Source organism: Diorhabda sublineata, chromosome X (genome assembly GCF_026230105.1).
Source record: "Diorhabda sublineata isolate icDioSubl1.1 chromosome X, icDioSubl1.1, whole genome shotgun sequence".
In the NCBI taxonomy this organism is placed as follows: Eukaryota; Metazoa; Arthropoda; class Insecta; order Coleoptera; family Chrysomelidae; genus Diorhabda; species Diorhabda sublineata.
This window is the reverse complement of record NC_079485.1, coordinates 31141663-31157539: the sequence shown is the minus strand read 5'-3', so window position 1 is coordinate 31157539 and position 15877 is coordinate 31141663. Positions and strand designations below refer to the sequence as shown.

Here is a 15877-nt window from a genome sequence, read left to right as displayed (position 1 = left end):
TTTTTTTGTGATAAAAGATAAAATTCATCGACTTATTATGATTGAAAATTCAACCTAAGCCCCTGTTATTAATACGACCTTGTTTTTATAAGCAGCCGTATTGTCGTAAAATAGTTTTATACCTCTATTGAAGCACTCATAGTCTTTTTTTGACTCACCTGAATCCAAAGTGCTAAGTTGGGATGGTCGATTTATATTTAGTGTAGTGACAGTGTAAAGTGTGTTATGGACTTATTATAATATTGAATATAATATCAATTAAAATAGAATAAAGCCACGATTCAAATTCGCGGGTAATGATCAAAGACATTATGAAAGCTCCCAGAATTCTTTATACACTCCTTTTCGGCCTTAACGTGATTATTAATTTATATGGCTTGTTATTAGAAATCCTCTTACGTTTGAAGACCTTCTTTTGTTTCTTTCTCTTAAAAAGCTTTTATAAGGAAAATGTTAATTTGTGTTTTGAGTGTAATATATTTTTTGAAAATAATATACCTACCCTGTTAACTTTATCTTCTTTATTGAGTGAATCGACTCCCCATTTCGGATAATGAACTCTAAATGCAGGAACTTTAATACAGAATACTTCTTCAATTCGTTTTCGTAACAAAATGTTCTTTAAATAATTAGTAATGTTTTCAGTCGCTCAAAAGATTCTGTTTCTCTAAATCGTCAGTAATAAGCGGATTAGTAAGAAAAAAAATTTAATAAAAATTTCTGTATACGGTAAATATTGATAATAATATACGTCAGACAGACATCTCAGTATTTAGAAAATGGATTGAAAGGTCATCAATACGTTAAAACATACAACTGCATTAACAAACAATTGAAAATCAAAAAACATACATTTAATTATAAAAATTCGAAAAAATACAAGAGAGGGGTCTAAGAAATAAGAATCTAAAGAATTTGATTCCCGTAAATTACATAGTGAGGTCGCAAAAATCTTTATGCACGCGTCAGTGATAAGTTTCAACAAGCTTCACACAAAGTTTCAACTTACTGCTTTGATCCATTTTATTATATTAAAGCACGAACGACCACAGTGACCGACGCCAAAAAACAAAAGAAATTGAAATACAGACCGGCATTTTCAAAACAAATGGTCAAAAGATCCTATATGAGGATTTAAATACGATAAAAACACGTGGGTGTCTCAAATTTCCAGTGCAAAAGCAGGTTTGTGTAGAATTTTATCAGTGATTTTTTGAGCTTTGCAGCGAGGATCAGAAAATTTACTACTACGAAGAAATTGCTCTAAGGATTTAAATACGACAAAAATTAATGGTAGCGCAGGTCAATAGCAGCTCCGAATAGAATGTGTGAGTGATTTTTAGATCTTTGCCACGAGGACCACGGAAATGTAATTCGAACAATTCTAACAGGTGATGAAATTATGGTGTTTTACTACTGTCCAAAATGCAAAAGCAATTCCATAGAGCTGCATCGGAACTAACTAAAATATTGTAGGACTGCGAGGGTACCTTCAAGGAATCTAATACAATCGTCACTTACTGAGGCAGATGCGACAAAAATATATCAAAAATAAAACGTGGGAGAATCAGCCGAGGTGTGGGCTTGTCCATGGCAATGCTCCAGTTCACACTGCTTAACTTTCCAAGATTACTGTATACTAATGTGGCTTCACAGAAATTGAACACCCACCATATACCCTCATCTGGTCCCATCCGACTATTTTTGGTAACAACAAAAGTAATAAAACAAAGATTAATAGGCGGTAAACAAACATTTTGACTCTAAAGATCATCATAGTTTTATATTGTCACAGAAGCTTTAGTCAGACATCCTAAACATACAGACATACTGAAGTTCAAATCACTAGACTTCTTTGGCCTGCTTGTTATGTAGATTTACAATCAATCGAAACTGTATAACATTATATAAGCAAACATCGGCGGGAACACGTGCAGAAATTCTAGAGAAAATTGAGGCAGAATCTGATTGATACCTCATAGTTTAGAAGAGTGATTCAAGCATGGAAAATACTTTCCGAATACTATTACTACCGAAAGAAATTTTGCAAACAACTGGACTATCATAAAAATATTCCAAATTATAACGATTGTCTGGTCTATATAGATAATGTAGATATTTGAAGGCTTGGATTGTAATATTCAGAGAGGATAGCGGATTGAAGGGGATCATCAGGGCCGGAAGACGATAAACACTGGGTGAGGGAAACAGGGGGTGGGACATTACACTACCCACTGGATTACTAACAGATAAAGTACATCCTTTATTCACTGATTATTCATATACGAGAGACTAGAATTGATTTTACTTGGAGGAATTATGTTTTTGTTGACACTCGGTAACTTCTCCTTAATTCTGTTAACAAATAGGTTGAGAATAATTCGTAACAGTGGATGATAAAAAGTTTTATATTTTTCTTGAAAAGATTAGTGAGTTGTGTAAGAGGAAGCAGTGTATACCTAAGTAGAATGTTGTATAATACATAATGTTCCATTCCCGATTAACCAAGAGTCCGACAAACCGTCCGCAAAACTCTATAAACGAGGGCAAAGCATCTTACAAAACAGCTTATTTCTATCCATTTTCTTATTAGCTTAAGTCTTGTTAGACGAAAGTTTTAATTCTCGCAAGTTGTGAGGAGGCGACAGTTGGTCGGGGCCTTGTATAGTTAAGTTTAGTGAGTGCTAAAGGGTCTTCGAACCCGCAATACTGTTTACAATAAGTCCTCTGCTCTGGCTCTGCTATGCTGTTCTGCCTTCGCACTAATACGATTTCATGCCGGATTTGCGATAAGGATTTCGAAGGAAGAGCAACTTGAATTTTGTTAAAACGTCTCGACGAGAAGCGGACGTCTTCTCAACATTCAACAACCATCTAATCACTTTCCCTTTTATTTGCTAATAATATAACGAGAGATTCAAAGGGAGAGATGACACAACGTAAAGAATAAAGAGAACGTGAATTTGAATACTCGGGAGTAACAAGGTTAAATATGTAGGGAAAATAGGAAGTAATGAACTACCTGAAGCCAGCAAAATTAGAAAATATGGTACAATGTGCGTGAGCTACAAAAATATAGTCAATATAATAAGAGTATTTACAAATACAAAAATAAGTGAAATGTTCGAGCGATAAATACAAATATAGGAATGTGAAAAGAATAACGATAAGAAAAATAACAAATACGAGGGTTGCCTTTTAAGTTTTTACAATCGAAAAATATGTGGCATCATGTTTTTGTAAATATTGTAGTTTGTTATTGCAATTTACGGGGATGTATTGATAACTAGTTAGTCTAGACCAGTTCCATGAATAAACAAAATATTACGTTACCATAGCAACGAACAATAACTTAGAAGTGTCAGTGTTAAGTTTGACGTCAAAAAAGTAAACCAGAGTTACGCAATAAATTAAATTAAAATGGGAGTATCGACCCATCATCAAGTATCTATATTTAAAAGGGTTAAGAGGTAAGCAGATTTACAAAGATATGCTCAATTCCCTTGGTGATCAATCTCCTTCGTATGCAACCGTGAAAAATTGGACTGCAAGCTTCAAAAGAGATAAATTTTCCATTGAAGATGATAATCGATCGTGAAGGCCAGTTTCTGTGTCAGTCCCCGAAATTATCGATGCATTTCACATTTTAATTATAACAAAACAAACAAACAAAAGTATTTATTATTGTTGGGATTTAACTAAACGATCTGAACCTAACGAGGTATACAGAAAGAATGTTTCAGATATAATAAAACGTGAAATGATATTTTGTCATATTACGAAGGATTAAACCTGTTTGTCTTGAAATTTCAACAAGATTTAGTTAATGAAATTAACAAAACACTAAAGATAATTAGCCGCATAAGCAATATGCAAATGAATCACAGTCAAACAATTGCAGGTCGAATTTGGTGTCGGCTTAATAAGTTTCTGGACGGCTGGCATAGTTATTATAGTCGGTCTTATTATTTATAAGGTTGCATTATTGATCAAGCGGGCTTGAACAAAGGACCGGAAGGCAATATGAGCCCCAGTTAAGACGCTGGTCAGCCGTCCTGGATTAGAGCTAGTGGGATTAGCGACTAGTGGACTATACAGAGCGCGGTAAGCCGCTGGGATTAGGACCGGGCCTGGATCCGGAACGGGATCTCCGAGATTTTACTCAGTTCTCTCCAGTGGCCGTTCGCCGCATCTGCATCTCCAGGACTGGCCCTAAGATCATAATCACATTGTAAGAAACAATAAGAACATACTAAACCCACTACATTTTGAGATACTCTCAACTACATATATTAAGTCAGACTTAAAAACCTTGTCAACAGAAAAAATATACTACGGATATATGGAGATATTCTCGTGCATGGTCAATAAACTTTTTTTTTCATATATTTCTTTGCAATCGTTTCCCAAGTATTTAATCTCTTTGTCTCAATATTTCCGGAGCTATATCGGCTATTGCCTGTTTTTAGGATTTAAATTTTAATTATAGTTACGAAAACAATAAGAAACCAGCCCTGGTCTTGTCTTTTCTCTTTTATCCTTTGATACACCCTTACTATTTCTCTAAAATTACTCAAACTTATACGAAGTGTATGTCTACCGAGATACTCGGCGTTTAACTTCACCCGTTTCGCTACCGGAGGGTTGTTCTGAAATATCGGAAGTCCGGCAGTGGTCAAAAGGCACAACTGAGGTATTAAGAAACGTCTGGGAATCTTACAAGGGTAGCAGATACAAATTATAGACTCGAGACGAAGGTTAAATGGATGTTCTTAAGATGTATCCAAAGATTTTGCTAAATTTATCAACTATGATTATCGTATGTCCCCAAAGAATTTATAAAATAAACAAAGATAAAAATCTCATAACCGTTTTAATGACATCACTAGATTATATTGATAAAGAAATTATTAAATGATGAGATAACTTATTAAAATATTAAACAAAAACCTACGTTAAGAACAACTTAATATATCAAATTACACATATACTTCGACCAATTGTTTAAACATTTAAACCATCAAAACCAAAACTTTTCATTTCCGGTACGCTCTACTTCTTAAATTCCAACAACGAATTTTCTTAAAGCACCATGAGAGTTTCTTTTTCTTTCCTGGTACTACTAAGTTTTAGCTACAAGTTCTCTCAAAGCCCACTCCCTGTCTCTATGGGTTTTTCTCGGAGGCTTTGATGTTACAATTTTTGACAAGTCTGAACGGTGAATCCTTCTTAATCTATAGTATAAATTGAGGATACCTATGCTTTGATGCTAACCTAACCTAACCAAAATCGACATTAGTTAGATGTAACCCGCCCAGACTTGTAGCTCTCGTAAGCTTGACCGGATGTGGATACTGCAGAACCGATATCCATCAGCGCATTATTGAGACTTAGGCTTTGACTTTTGTGTCTAGTTATAGCATATACATATAGAAAAACTATTCGTGATAAACATAAGCTCTATTAATAATTTCAAATTTAGTTTTGACCGGACCAAATTCGTAAACATGTAATGTATATTTTCCTAATTATTTTTGTATTTTAAAGATCAACCTTTACTTTTTGTACTATACCGATAACCGATAGAACCATTAAAATTTAATTATTTATTTTATTTTTTTATATTTCATATCATGTGGGATTACAAAATTATTTATGCAGTTGGTGTATCTAGAAAACTAGACAGAAATTACAAAATATCACAAATTTTTCGTGATTTTTACACTGAACAATAGTTGTATTCAAAATTTGAAGCTTCTATGTCTACTAGAAGTGCCTTAAAGTTTTGATGGTTGGTTTGGCAGTAAGTGACAAAAGCTTTGATTAGTTATTCGTTATTATTAGTTATTATATATATATATATATATATATATATATATATATATATATATATATATATATATATATATATATATTATTATAATTCGTAAACTACTTGTTCAAATTGAATGAAATTCGAAATAAATCGTGTTTATAGAATGCTTGCTTAGTTACTAGAAATACAGTCTTCTAGTTTAATCCACAACGAAGTTATAGGAGGTCGAAAATGGCCTGAACTTCTTCGAGAAAAGGATACTGCAGTGCACCCAGCTACCTAAAAAGACATATTTACCGAAAAAATGAAATTAGATTAAAAATGGGGGACATCCATAGCAAGTGTTGTAAAACAATTAGTAAAGGCCGCTTGGCATGATGCAATACACCGCAATGCAATGCACGGCGCAATATTTCTTGATAAAAATCATGCGCAGATGAAGTTCAGCTGATCGTTCCATGCAAGATCTGCCATTTTTATTATGTGCAAACTGCAAGGGAGAAATCTAGTTACTTTTTGCTCAAACAACTAACCAATTGACAGTCTTAGATCAAATAATTTTCGTAAAACTAATTATTTCGACCTTGTGAACAAATATGAACAAAAACAAAATCGAAATAAGGTTAAATTTACCACAAGATCGAAATGATTTTAGTAACTAGATTTCTCCCTAGAATTGCAGCTTGCATGCAATAAAAAAGGCACCATATCGATCTTGCATGAAACAATCAACTGAACTTGATCTGTGCATGCTTTTCATCAAGAAATATTGCGAAATATTGGATTGCACGTTATATTGCATCATGTCAAGCGGCCTTAAAGACATAACTTGGGAAAACTTATTATGCATAAAGTATATACCAGAAGTTTGTACAAAATATGTGTAATATCATGTTAACTAATAAGTTAATAAATAAAGCAAATTATTTATTTTGACGATACTTAGAATGAGATTGAAAATTTGCTACAATTCTCAATAGGTATATTGTTACCAATATATGAAATATATTACTGAAAATATCGAAGATAAAATAGATCGTCAGAACAAAGTATAAACCACCTTAAACAACACAAAAAATCGACTATCGAAAGCGATAAGCCGATAAGAGGAGGGATGAAAGATTGCATTCGGCTTAGAGAACATCAGAGTAAGAAGGATCTGAAATGAGAGTATCGTCCTTTGTAGTAGAATTACTAAAAGCAAGATTTTTTTATAATCCATAATGAGTGGTCGAACGAAATCCGACGTAGTTTAAGCAGCAGAATCGTACGTAAAAACACGCTCATCTAAACAATGGTTTCTCTGGCTCGCCGTGAACCAGAAAACATGTTGACAGCGGTGCAGGGCCGAACTTAAATGCACTAATGATTTAATACACAAACTTTTAATGTAAATTCATTTAATAATGTGAATTTTCTCATCGTCGTTTATTCAAAATCATCTGAAGAATAAACTATCGTTTATAAATAAAGTAAAGTAAATTAACATTTATGTATATTATAAAGTTCAATTTGATGCAAATAGAAGCAATTATGATAGAGGGATAGTTTTGCTAGTACTATTATTATTGTGTTATGAATATAAGAGGTGGCGAATCGAAACCCCTTCACTCATTCTCTATTTTGATTGCTTATACTTGCATCAAATTATATCATTACAATTCTCAAATCCTTGCCAATGTTATGAGACAGATTAATAATTGGTTTTTGCCAATGTAAAAGTTGGATATATATATATATATATATATATATATATATATATATATATATATATATATATATATATATATATATATATATATTCGTCCAATGTGAAAAGTTTCTTTATTGATTTATCTTTGAATCCGTCTCTGCGTATAATCCTGATTGCTGTACCTTACCTAAAGTTTTTAATATCGACAGAGACGAATATTAGTCGTGATTCTTAACGTTTGAATAGATTTTACATTCGACGCGGACAGGATTTTTGAATAAAGAGTAGTTTTGAGTAGTTGATTTTAAAAGAAAATGTAAAACATGGTTTTCATTAAAAATTGAACTTTCTCGAATAGAAAATGCAAGATATTATATTTTTTATTTTTTTCTCGTGATTCTACTACAGGTTTATTTTACCAATATTAAAATTTGGATATAACGAAAAAGGTCAGCTACAATAAATATTTAGGGTCTTTAATTTTCATATTATAAGAAAATAACATTTAAAAATCGGTTTGAAAGCGGCTCTAAGTATTTTATTACCAGCACCAGCCGATTTATATTCTATATTTGCTGATTGTATGAAAAATTTCTCTATTTTTAATTTTCATGAACGAACAAACTTGATTTCTATTTTTTCATAAACTTGCTTCATTTAAACAACTATCTAAATTGCCACAAGCTTCGCGATAACATAAGTCAATAGTCACAAATCCGTGATGCTATAATTCATCAACGCCACCTATTGTTCGATTGCGAAAACCTACCAGCAACCCTCGTATATTTGCATTTGTATATATTATAAGGCTGATTCAATTTCTGATGTGAATATCAGGATGGACTTTTACGATTTTACAAAATCAAGACTCTAATAATTCTTAATTTGATGATTTTTAATGAAAATGTAGGCTTGAAACTAATTTAGGCCCGATGCAACTTAATTAAGCGTTTATAATTAATATAATAAAAGTATAACTAACTTCTTCAACTTTTTATTTCTTAGACGTCTCAATTTTAGATCTGTTTTGATAGAGAAATTAGTTTCAAAAAACATCGACGTTTTTCGGTCTTTATCAAAACATGACTTGATAGTGACAATTTGCATCACTCGAAATTATTTTTAGTTGTAAAAATCTAAAACGAAAATTAAGCAAGAATACTTCATTTCACATACATCAGAATACAAAAATGAAGTTTTGAAAAAGTATATTCTGAACATATATGCACAGAAATGTAAAGGAAAGTCATATATGAACTATTAATGCTAATAATTAGCTGAGAAATCCACTATTGAGTAAAGTTATGGATGGATACTACAAGTCTTATTTGAATGATCTCTCTCAAATAGAGTGTTAAAAAATTTGAAATGACTAGAGTCGTTAATTAAATATTGGTATACAAAATCTAAACTATTCACAAAATAATTTTGTAAATATAACCTAGAAAAGCTACTTTGAAGTAACGCTGAATGTTAATTGATTATTGTGAATTTCTAGAAAGAAAGTGTCAATTATCACTTCTTTCTTTCTCTGGCCTTATTCTTGAATTTCTAGCGCTTTATTTAAAATTTACACTTATGCTATAGTAGCGCCTCCCTAACGTAAAGAATTTGATGGACGCTTTCTGTAGCACAGAGATGGTTCTCCTAACCTCTACCCTCCATAGTAAGAACACACCTTGTAGTATGGTTGCCAACCTCAAATTCAAAAAACTATGATTTGAAGGTAGAAAAACCAGGACAATTCAGTTTAAAAACAGGACGCATTAATAGAGTTGCAATAGTTAAATAAATATTTAGTGAAAACAGGTGAAATAAAATTCAAGTAATTAAAATAAAAACCCTTTTTAATAGAAATATTTGAATGAAATTATACAAGTTGAAAAATCCTGACTGGATACCTAGCTCTGTATGTCTAACGCGAGATCTGAGAAGAGGCGCCCGAATTTTAAAATTTAAAAACCCAGGACGCTGCTCAAAAACTATTCAAGACGTCCCAGGATACTACAAAAACTAGGACATGTCCTGGGAAAACAGGACGGTTGGTAACCCTACCTTGTAGCCTCTTCATCATGTTTGAAATTATTTAAAAGAAGTTTCCAGTACACTTTTTAATCTTTGTCATCATCAGCAACAACCATTCTTCAAATCTTCTCTTATTTCTTGATTCCAGACTTTCTTAAGTCACTATTCCATACTAGCTCATGGTTTTCTTTCGTTTCAGCTATTGTTTCGGTTTTAATTATGTCTTTACGTGATACCCTCCGTCACTGTCATTAAGTACCTCATCTCCATTACTAGTATTCCGCTTTTTCTGTTAGTACCTAGATTTCACTTTCACGTTAATAGTGACCAGTACTGTGTTATATACCGTAAATGACCTTGAAAGTATTTAATTCACTTCTCCAACGCGTCGTCTGTTTTTCTAGGTCTGAATATTTGACAGTTTCATTTCACCATATCTTCTTCGTTTCAGGCTATTCCATAGCGTTGTTTGTTTCACACTGTATATCTAGAAAGTCAATGAATACTTTTTGGTTCTAGTTTTCCATTTTCTAATTATTATTTTCTATTACGATAATCAGGACTTTATAACTCATTAATAATGACGTGAAGAACAGTTTTTTTAAGTCTCTTCTCGTTTTGTTTCAATTTCTATATTATGGACGTAATTAAATGGACTGAATTAAATGAGTACAGGATGGACTAAAAAATGTTAGTTTTGTTATTTTAACACAAAAGTTTGGAAATATTTCTTACAATTTTTTATTGAAAGTTTAAACTATGATAAATATTTTTAAGTGCAATCCCGTATCAATAATCTAATTGATCATTTATACGTATTTACTGTGCCTCTAATTGAAAATTAGAGATTGGAATTCTGATATTGATTGAGGGATTCGCAGTAGGATTAGGATTCAACAAGAGGTAAACACCCAGATCGTGATAACGTAATGACGAAATTTTATACCCGTTTAAAGCTTAAGAGGCTTTTCAATCATACCGACTAACAGGTGGTGATCGTAAATTGTCTGATTAATTGAATTTGCTAATTCTAGAATTCATTTGAATTTTTAAATGTTTACTTGGTTTATACAGAATGTGATAAAAATACGGTGCATGATTCTTTTATAGCATTAATTACTTATGTTGCATATATTTAAACTAGTTTGTCTAACGCCCTTATGTGTTGAAATAAGCAGTATCAAGTTTCAATACATTACAGCTTTTCAGTCCTCTGTTATAGTCTATGGAGTCAGATAATTTTTAGTCTGTCCTTAAGTGCCAAAAAAGCTCAATAAATTATCAAATTTGTCCATGGTAGTACTTGAAAACTGTTTACAAGTGATATGAATGATTTAGTGGAAATTAGTCATTCAAGCAGGACGACTGGTCGCCCTTAAAGATGAAAAACAAACCTAAAATGGCGATTCAAGGACTGGGGCGTTCGCAAGAAACCTAAAAATGAGTTTACATCCACGTCTAGCTTTTTATAACAATGGCGAATGTGCTTGAAGAGAAACGTTTTGGCTAATATTGAGAAGGCAACGATAGAACAGATAAAAGATGATCCAAAAGAAATGGTTCTTATCATGAATTTGATCCCAGAAAAGATTGATTCAAATTCTGTTATTTCATAACTTCGATTGACATCAATTGGCATTAATTTTAACATCAATCGATTGGCATCAATTTTAATTGACTAGAAATAGTATTTATGTCGGCTTAAATTCCATACGATTCGATGGCATATATGTTATAGCATTTGCATCATATATTTTCAACACAAAAATATAACAGTAACCAATAGTGAAATGAGGGAATAAACTCCTTGTAGTAAGTTGGAGTTGATTTTATAAATATCCAGAATATCTTTCAACTGTAATTGCGAGTTTTATCTTATTGACATAGCTGTTAGGAAAATTATAAATGACTTGACTGAAAACGATAAGCAAAAATTGCAAGCTCACTTAACTTGATTTGGGATGAAATTCACCTCGTTTTGACTCCCTAACAACCGCGAGGTTAAGAAATATACAAACATCATAAAGAAGTAATGATACCATTTCAATTCCTGTGCAAAGGACAGGATTCAGGGATTTTCTACCTGGTTAATACCTGAAAATCATTCGCTTTTCAAATTTTCCTTTGAAAATATAAATTTACAAGAAAAATAAATAATAGATTTGGTTTCAGATTGTGAAATATTTAAACGTTTTGATTAAATAAAAAATTTCGAAAATATCTCAAGTGAACCACAATAGATTGTTCGTTTAAAATTAAAATTGTTAATGATTTTTTTACACTACAATTTCAAATAATATTTCAAAATTCGTTCACAGGAATATTATTTAAAAAGTATGTGAATTGTTTGATTCTATTTTGTATGTCAGTATAGATTTAATGAGCGTTAATTGATGCATTAGATCCTCCTCACTCTATTTTTGAGTATCATAACGAAATAGATCATTATCAAAACAAGAAAAACAACCTTTGCCTTAAAGAACAAAGAACTCGAATTTTTGTAAATAAAATATCTACTGGATAGAATTATGTAAAACGAATAATCTTTTGGATGATATAAACACTAAATTCGCCATTCCCAATGTACTTACGTCTTTACTGCTAGCCACCAAATATAACCAATAAGAAGGTCAACTTGTATATACATTTTACCAAGACAAATTTAGTTCTGCCACTTACCAATCTTGGCGCTAGCGTAAAAAAATGTGACATTACTGTCAATGTAATTGTCAAGATAAATAAACATTTGTTTCTATTTCCCAAATGATTTCCTGATGTGTTTAGCGTATAAAGTGGAAACAATTTGATGAAATTCAGTTTTCATTGCTACAAAGAAAATTAATAGTTTTGATAGACAAAAATCGGGGTTTTCCACTGTAACAGGAACAAGTAAGAACAATTTAACACCTAGGGAAATGCTGAACACACTGTTTACATCACCACTACACCAACACTCACGATTACACTGTCTGACGCGCGTTTCGTTTACCTTCAGTCTCTGAAGTTAATGAAACGCGCGTTAGACAGTATTGGTGTAGTGTAATGTAGTGTAGACAGTGTGCTCGCTCAGTATGAATATCACCAACGATTCCAGAATTTCCAACTTAGTTGTTATGTCACCTAGGAAAATTGTTATCAAGTTCATCGGAATACAATAGCCAAAATATCAAAATTGATAAACAGTTTGAAAAATAATAAAAAGCAGTTGAAGAAGTTGAAGAAGATTAGTGAAATTGGAACATTTAAGTGTATAAACAAGGTACAGCAAGACTGTACAGGATAAAACTTTTGCTCTTTCTATGTACAAAAGAATACTCTACAACCTTTTATTTCAACTGTGATAAATAAATATAGTTTAGTCACTTTACTACCAAAGTGCTGTGATATTTCATGTATCTCTGGTATTGATATTGCTCATTTTTGACATATGTTGGTAGACAAATTGACTTAAACCTCTTAATGTATCTTGATATATATATATATATATATATATATATATATATATATATATATATATATAATATATTCATTAAGAAAATTTTCTGTTAAATCCCATAATCATGTCCGGCCACCCTCTTATTTCGTACCAAATAACCGTTTTTCTTTCGATTCGAAGTTGGTTGTGTGAATTTTGAAACTTCTGGAAGCAACAACTTCTTAACCAACTTATCACAACTGAAAGGACCTTAGAGTGTGGATAATCTTAATAGATTATCAAACATTCTAATATATAGTCCATATAGTCTTCTTTCTTTTATATTTTTTGCTTCTTGGTTCCTTTCTCTTAGATGTTTGACGTGGAGTCCATTAGCTCTCTCGGCTAGATTCTCAACTCTATGAATTTACTTCTGGAAGTTTGGTCCTTGAACAACATTATAAACATAATTCGTATGATATTGGTATCGAGAAAATAAAAGTACTAACGTTTGAACAGGTATTTTCGAAGTTTTTTGTTAGCTGTGTCATTGATAAGGTGCATTTTCATGAATATGTATGTCATGGTTACTTTTTTATTAATATACAGTTTGAAAAACAGACAAAGTGTTTGCGAACTAGTCTGACCCTGTTAAAGAGGAACATTAATTCATACACTGGCATATCTCAGTTAGCAAATGATCCGTCATCTTGAGTAAAAAGTCGATGGAGAGATAAAGAGTAAGAAGGCGGCATAAGGGTAGATGATTCGCTACTCTCGGAGTTGAACCTGAATTTAATGGAAATGTGTAATGCGGAAAGTAACCCCTTGATAAGAAAGACAGGCAGATCAATTGATAGCGTTTCCAGAGACGTTGAATTGGGAATTATGAATATGTTTAAATGACAATAAAAATATCACTTCAATAATTATGAAAAATTACAATTTAAGTTGTTATTAACTCTAAACATAATTAATTTAGAAGTACTGGCAATTACGGAATCTAACAAATCATATTTAATGTTATTGCTTTTCCACTTTTATTGTTGACAAGTCAAAATTTGTGGATTCAGATTTAAATCAAAAAATCTATAAGAATGTAATTATAGTTAATATTGAACGTAGAGAAAGAAGAATGTAAGTAGAATTAGTACGATTGGAAGAGAGAGAAAAAACTTCGGTGTACCACTCTCTATATTTCTATAATCGTTTCTGATTCCTTTGCGTTCCTTCCACTCACAACTCGTCGTCATTGGTGTTCCAATCAGAATAGAGTACAGAGAGAAATAGTGAGTTCTTTTTACCTAAAGGGTGCTCCGGGACTAGATGCAAAAAATTCGGGAGTGAGTAGATGACAGAAAAGTAATACTGTGATATAAGAAAAATTTTCTCATACAATCGCCTGTTTCTGAATTAGTATTTTTTGCATTAAGTCCCGGAACACCATGTATAATAACAGTTCGGATTTCCTTGAAATAGCTGTCATACGTAGCTCCCTCTATATTTAATATTAACTCTGTGAACGAGAAAATTATACATAAAAAATTAAGATAATGAACCCGAATACAAGAAGAGTATTTTGAAAAAATGACTAAAAAAATCATGAACGCCCTAGGTGGGTAAATTTTTGAGAAGCGTTGTTTTAATTTAGAGGTACAATCATTATTACATAAATTTTTTGTAATACATAATTATTTTCAGTAATTACACAGTTCAGATGCTAGTTTAGAAAGTATTCACAGCAAAATGTTATCAATTTTTTTTTAATCCATAGTATAACTTGTTAATGTTTCAAGCAAACTTTTTTTTACGTGTACGTATCAACAACCGAACAAAATCCGCTTGATACATTCATTTACCGTCCTTACACATATACTCTCCTTTGTTTGGCATCTATTCAAGTAGGCTCAAGTCTACTGAACTAATCCTTAAGACGAAGCTAGGGGGCTGAGAGGCTAGGTCGTAGGTTTCTCTAAATAAAGCTCGCTAATATGCAGAAACCTTCTTAACCTAACGAGATTAATATACACAGGACAGGGCAGACCAACACTGCTAGAAGACTAATTACTTTTTAGCTTCGTGCGAGTTTATTAGCTTCATGGGAAATAGTAGTTAAATTTATTAACAGAAACGAGTATTTCTATTTTTTTTACAGAAATGTAGAGTATAAAAAATGTTTTTAGTTTCGACTATTTATATGTGTAATGATATCCTTTTGTTTCAGCCAAGTCCTTGCCAGTCCACTGCATAGTAGAAGCAATATGTTCGCTGGAGGAGAGTCGTTCATTACAACATGGTGTATGGAGACGTCGTCCAATGATAGAAATAGATACTTACGTAATTATTCCTGTTGGAACACCTTTCCACAATTTAGTTCAGGCTGCCCTTTTTCGTCTTGGGTACTCCACAGAAAGCGCGGCTGCAGCTAAAGGATCTGTATTGATAAAAAATTGGAAAGCATTAAGTTTTGATCAAATATCTGACGATCCTCTCATTACCGTTGGAGATATATTAGGAGAACTCGCAACAGTGGCCACATTGAGGATACAAGTATTCAGAGGCAGGCCGGGAGTTCTTTGTGAAATTAAAGACAAGCTTCTGAGGTTTTTGTTATTACAATCACATGGCTTACTACTCTCCTCTGGATGTCCTTTAGATGAGGTATGTTTTAAAATAACATGCTCATTGTAAGAGCTTTACGCTTCTTAAAGAAGTACAGATTTATTCTAATTATTACATCATATCTCCCTAATATCTCAGTTATTTAGGGAATTGAGGAAATGATTATATTGGCTTCTTATACAAATTTTCCCATAATTGGCGTACGGTACTAGAGACTCAAAATGGGATAGATTTTTTCCCCAATATACACAATTGAGACGTTTGGGTGGATTGATGAAAAGTTTATTGAACAATATTTTTTTTAACC

At 32.2% G+C, this 15877-nt stretch overlaps 1 protein-coding gene across 1 annotated transcript in view; it reads left to right on the top strand.

The window, feature by feature from the left end:
* Nucleotides 1-15877, top strand: part of LOC130451692 (uncharacterized) — a 70162-nt gene that overhangs the window by 41915 nt on the left and 12370 nt on the right. The window contains exon 3 of the mRNA XM_056790875.1: nt 15173-15609. Coding sequence (XP_056646853.1) covers nt 15173-15609 — 437 coding nt within the window. The remainder of the gene's footprint in view (nt 1-15172; nt 15610-15877) is intronic.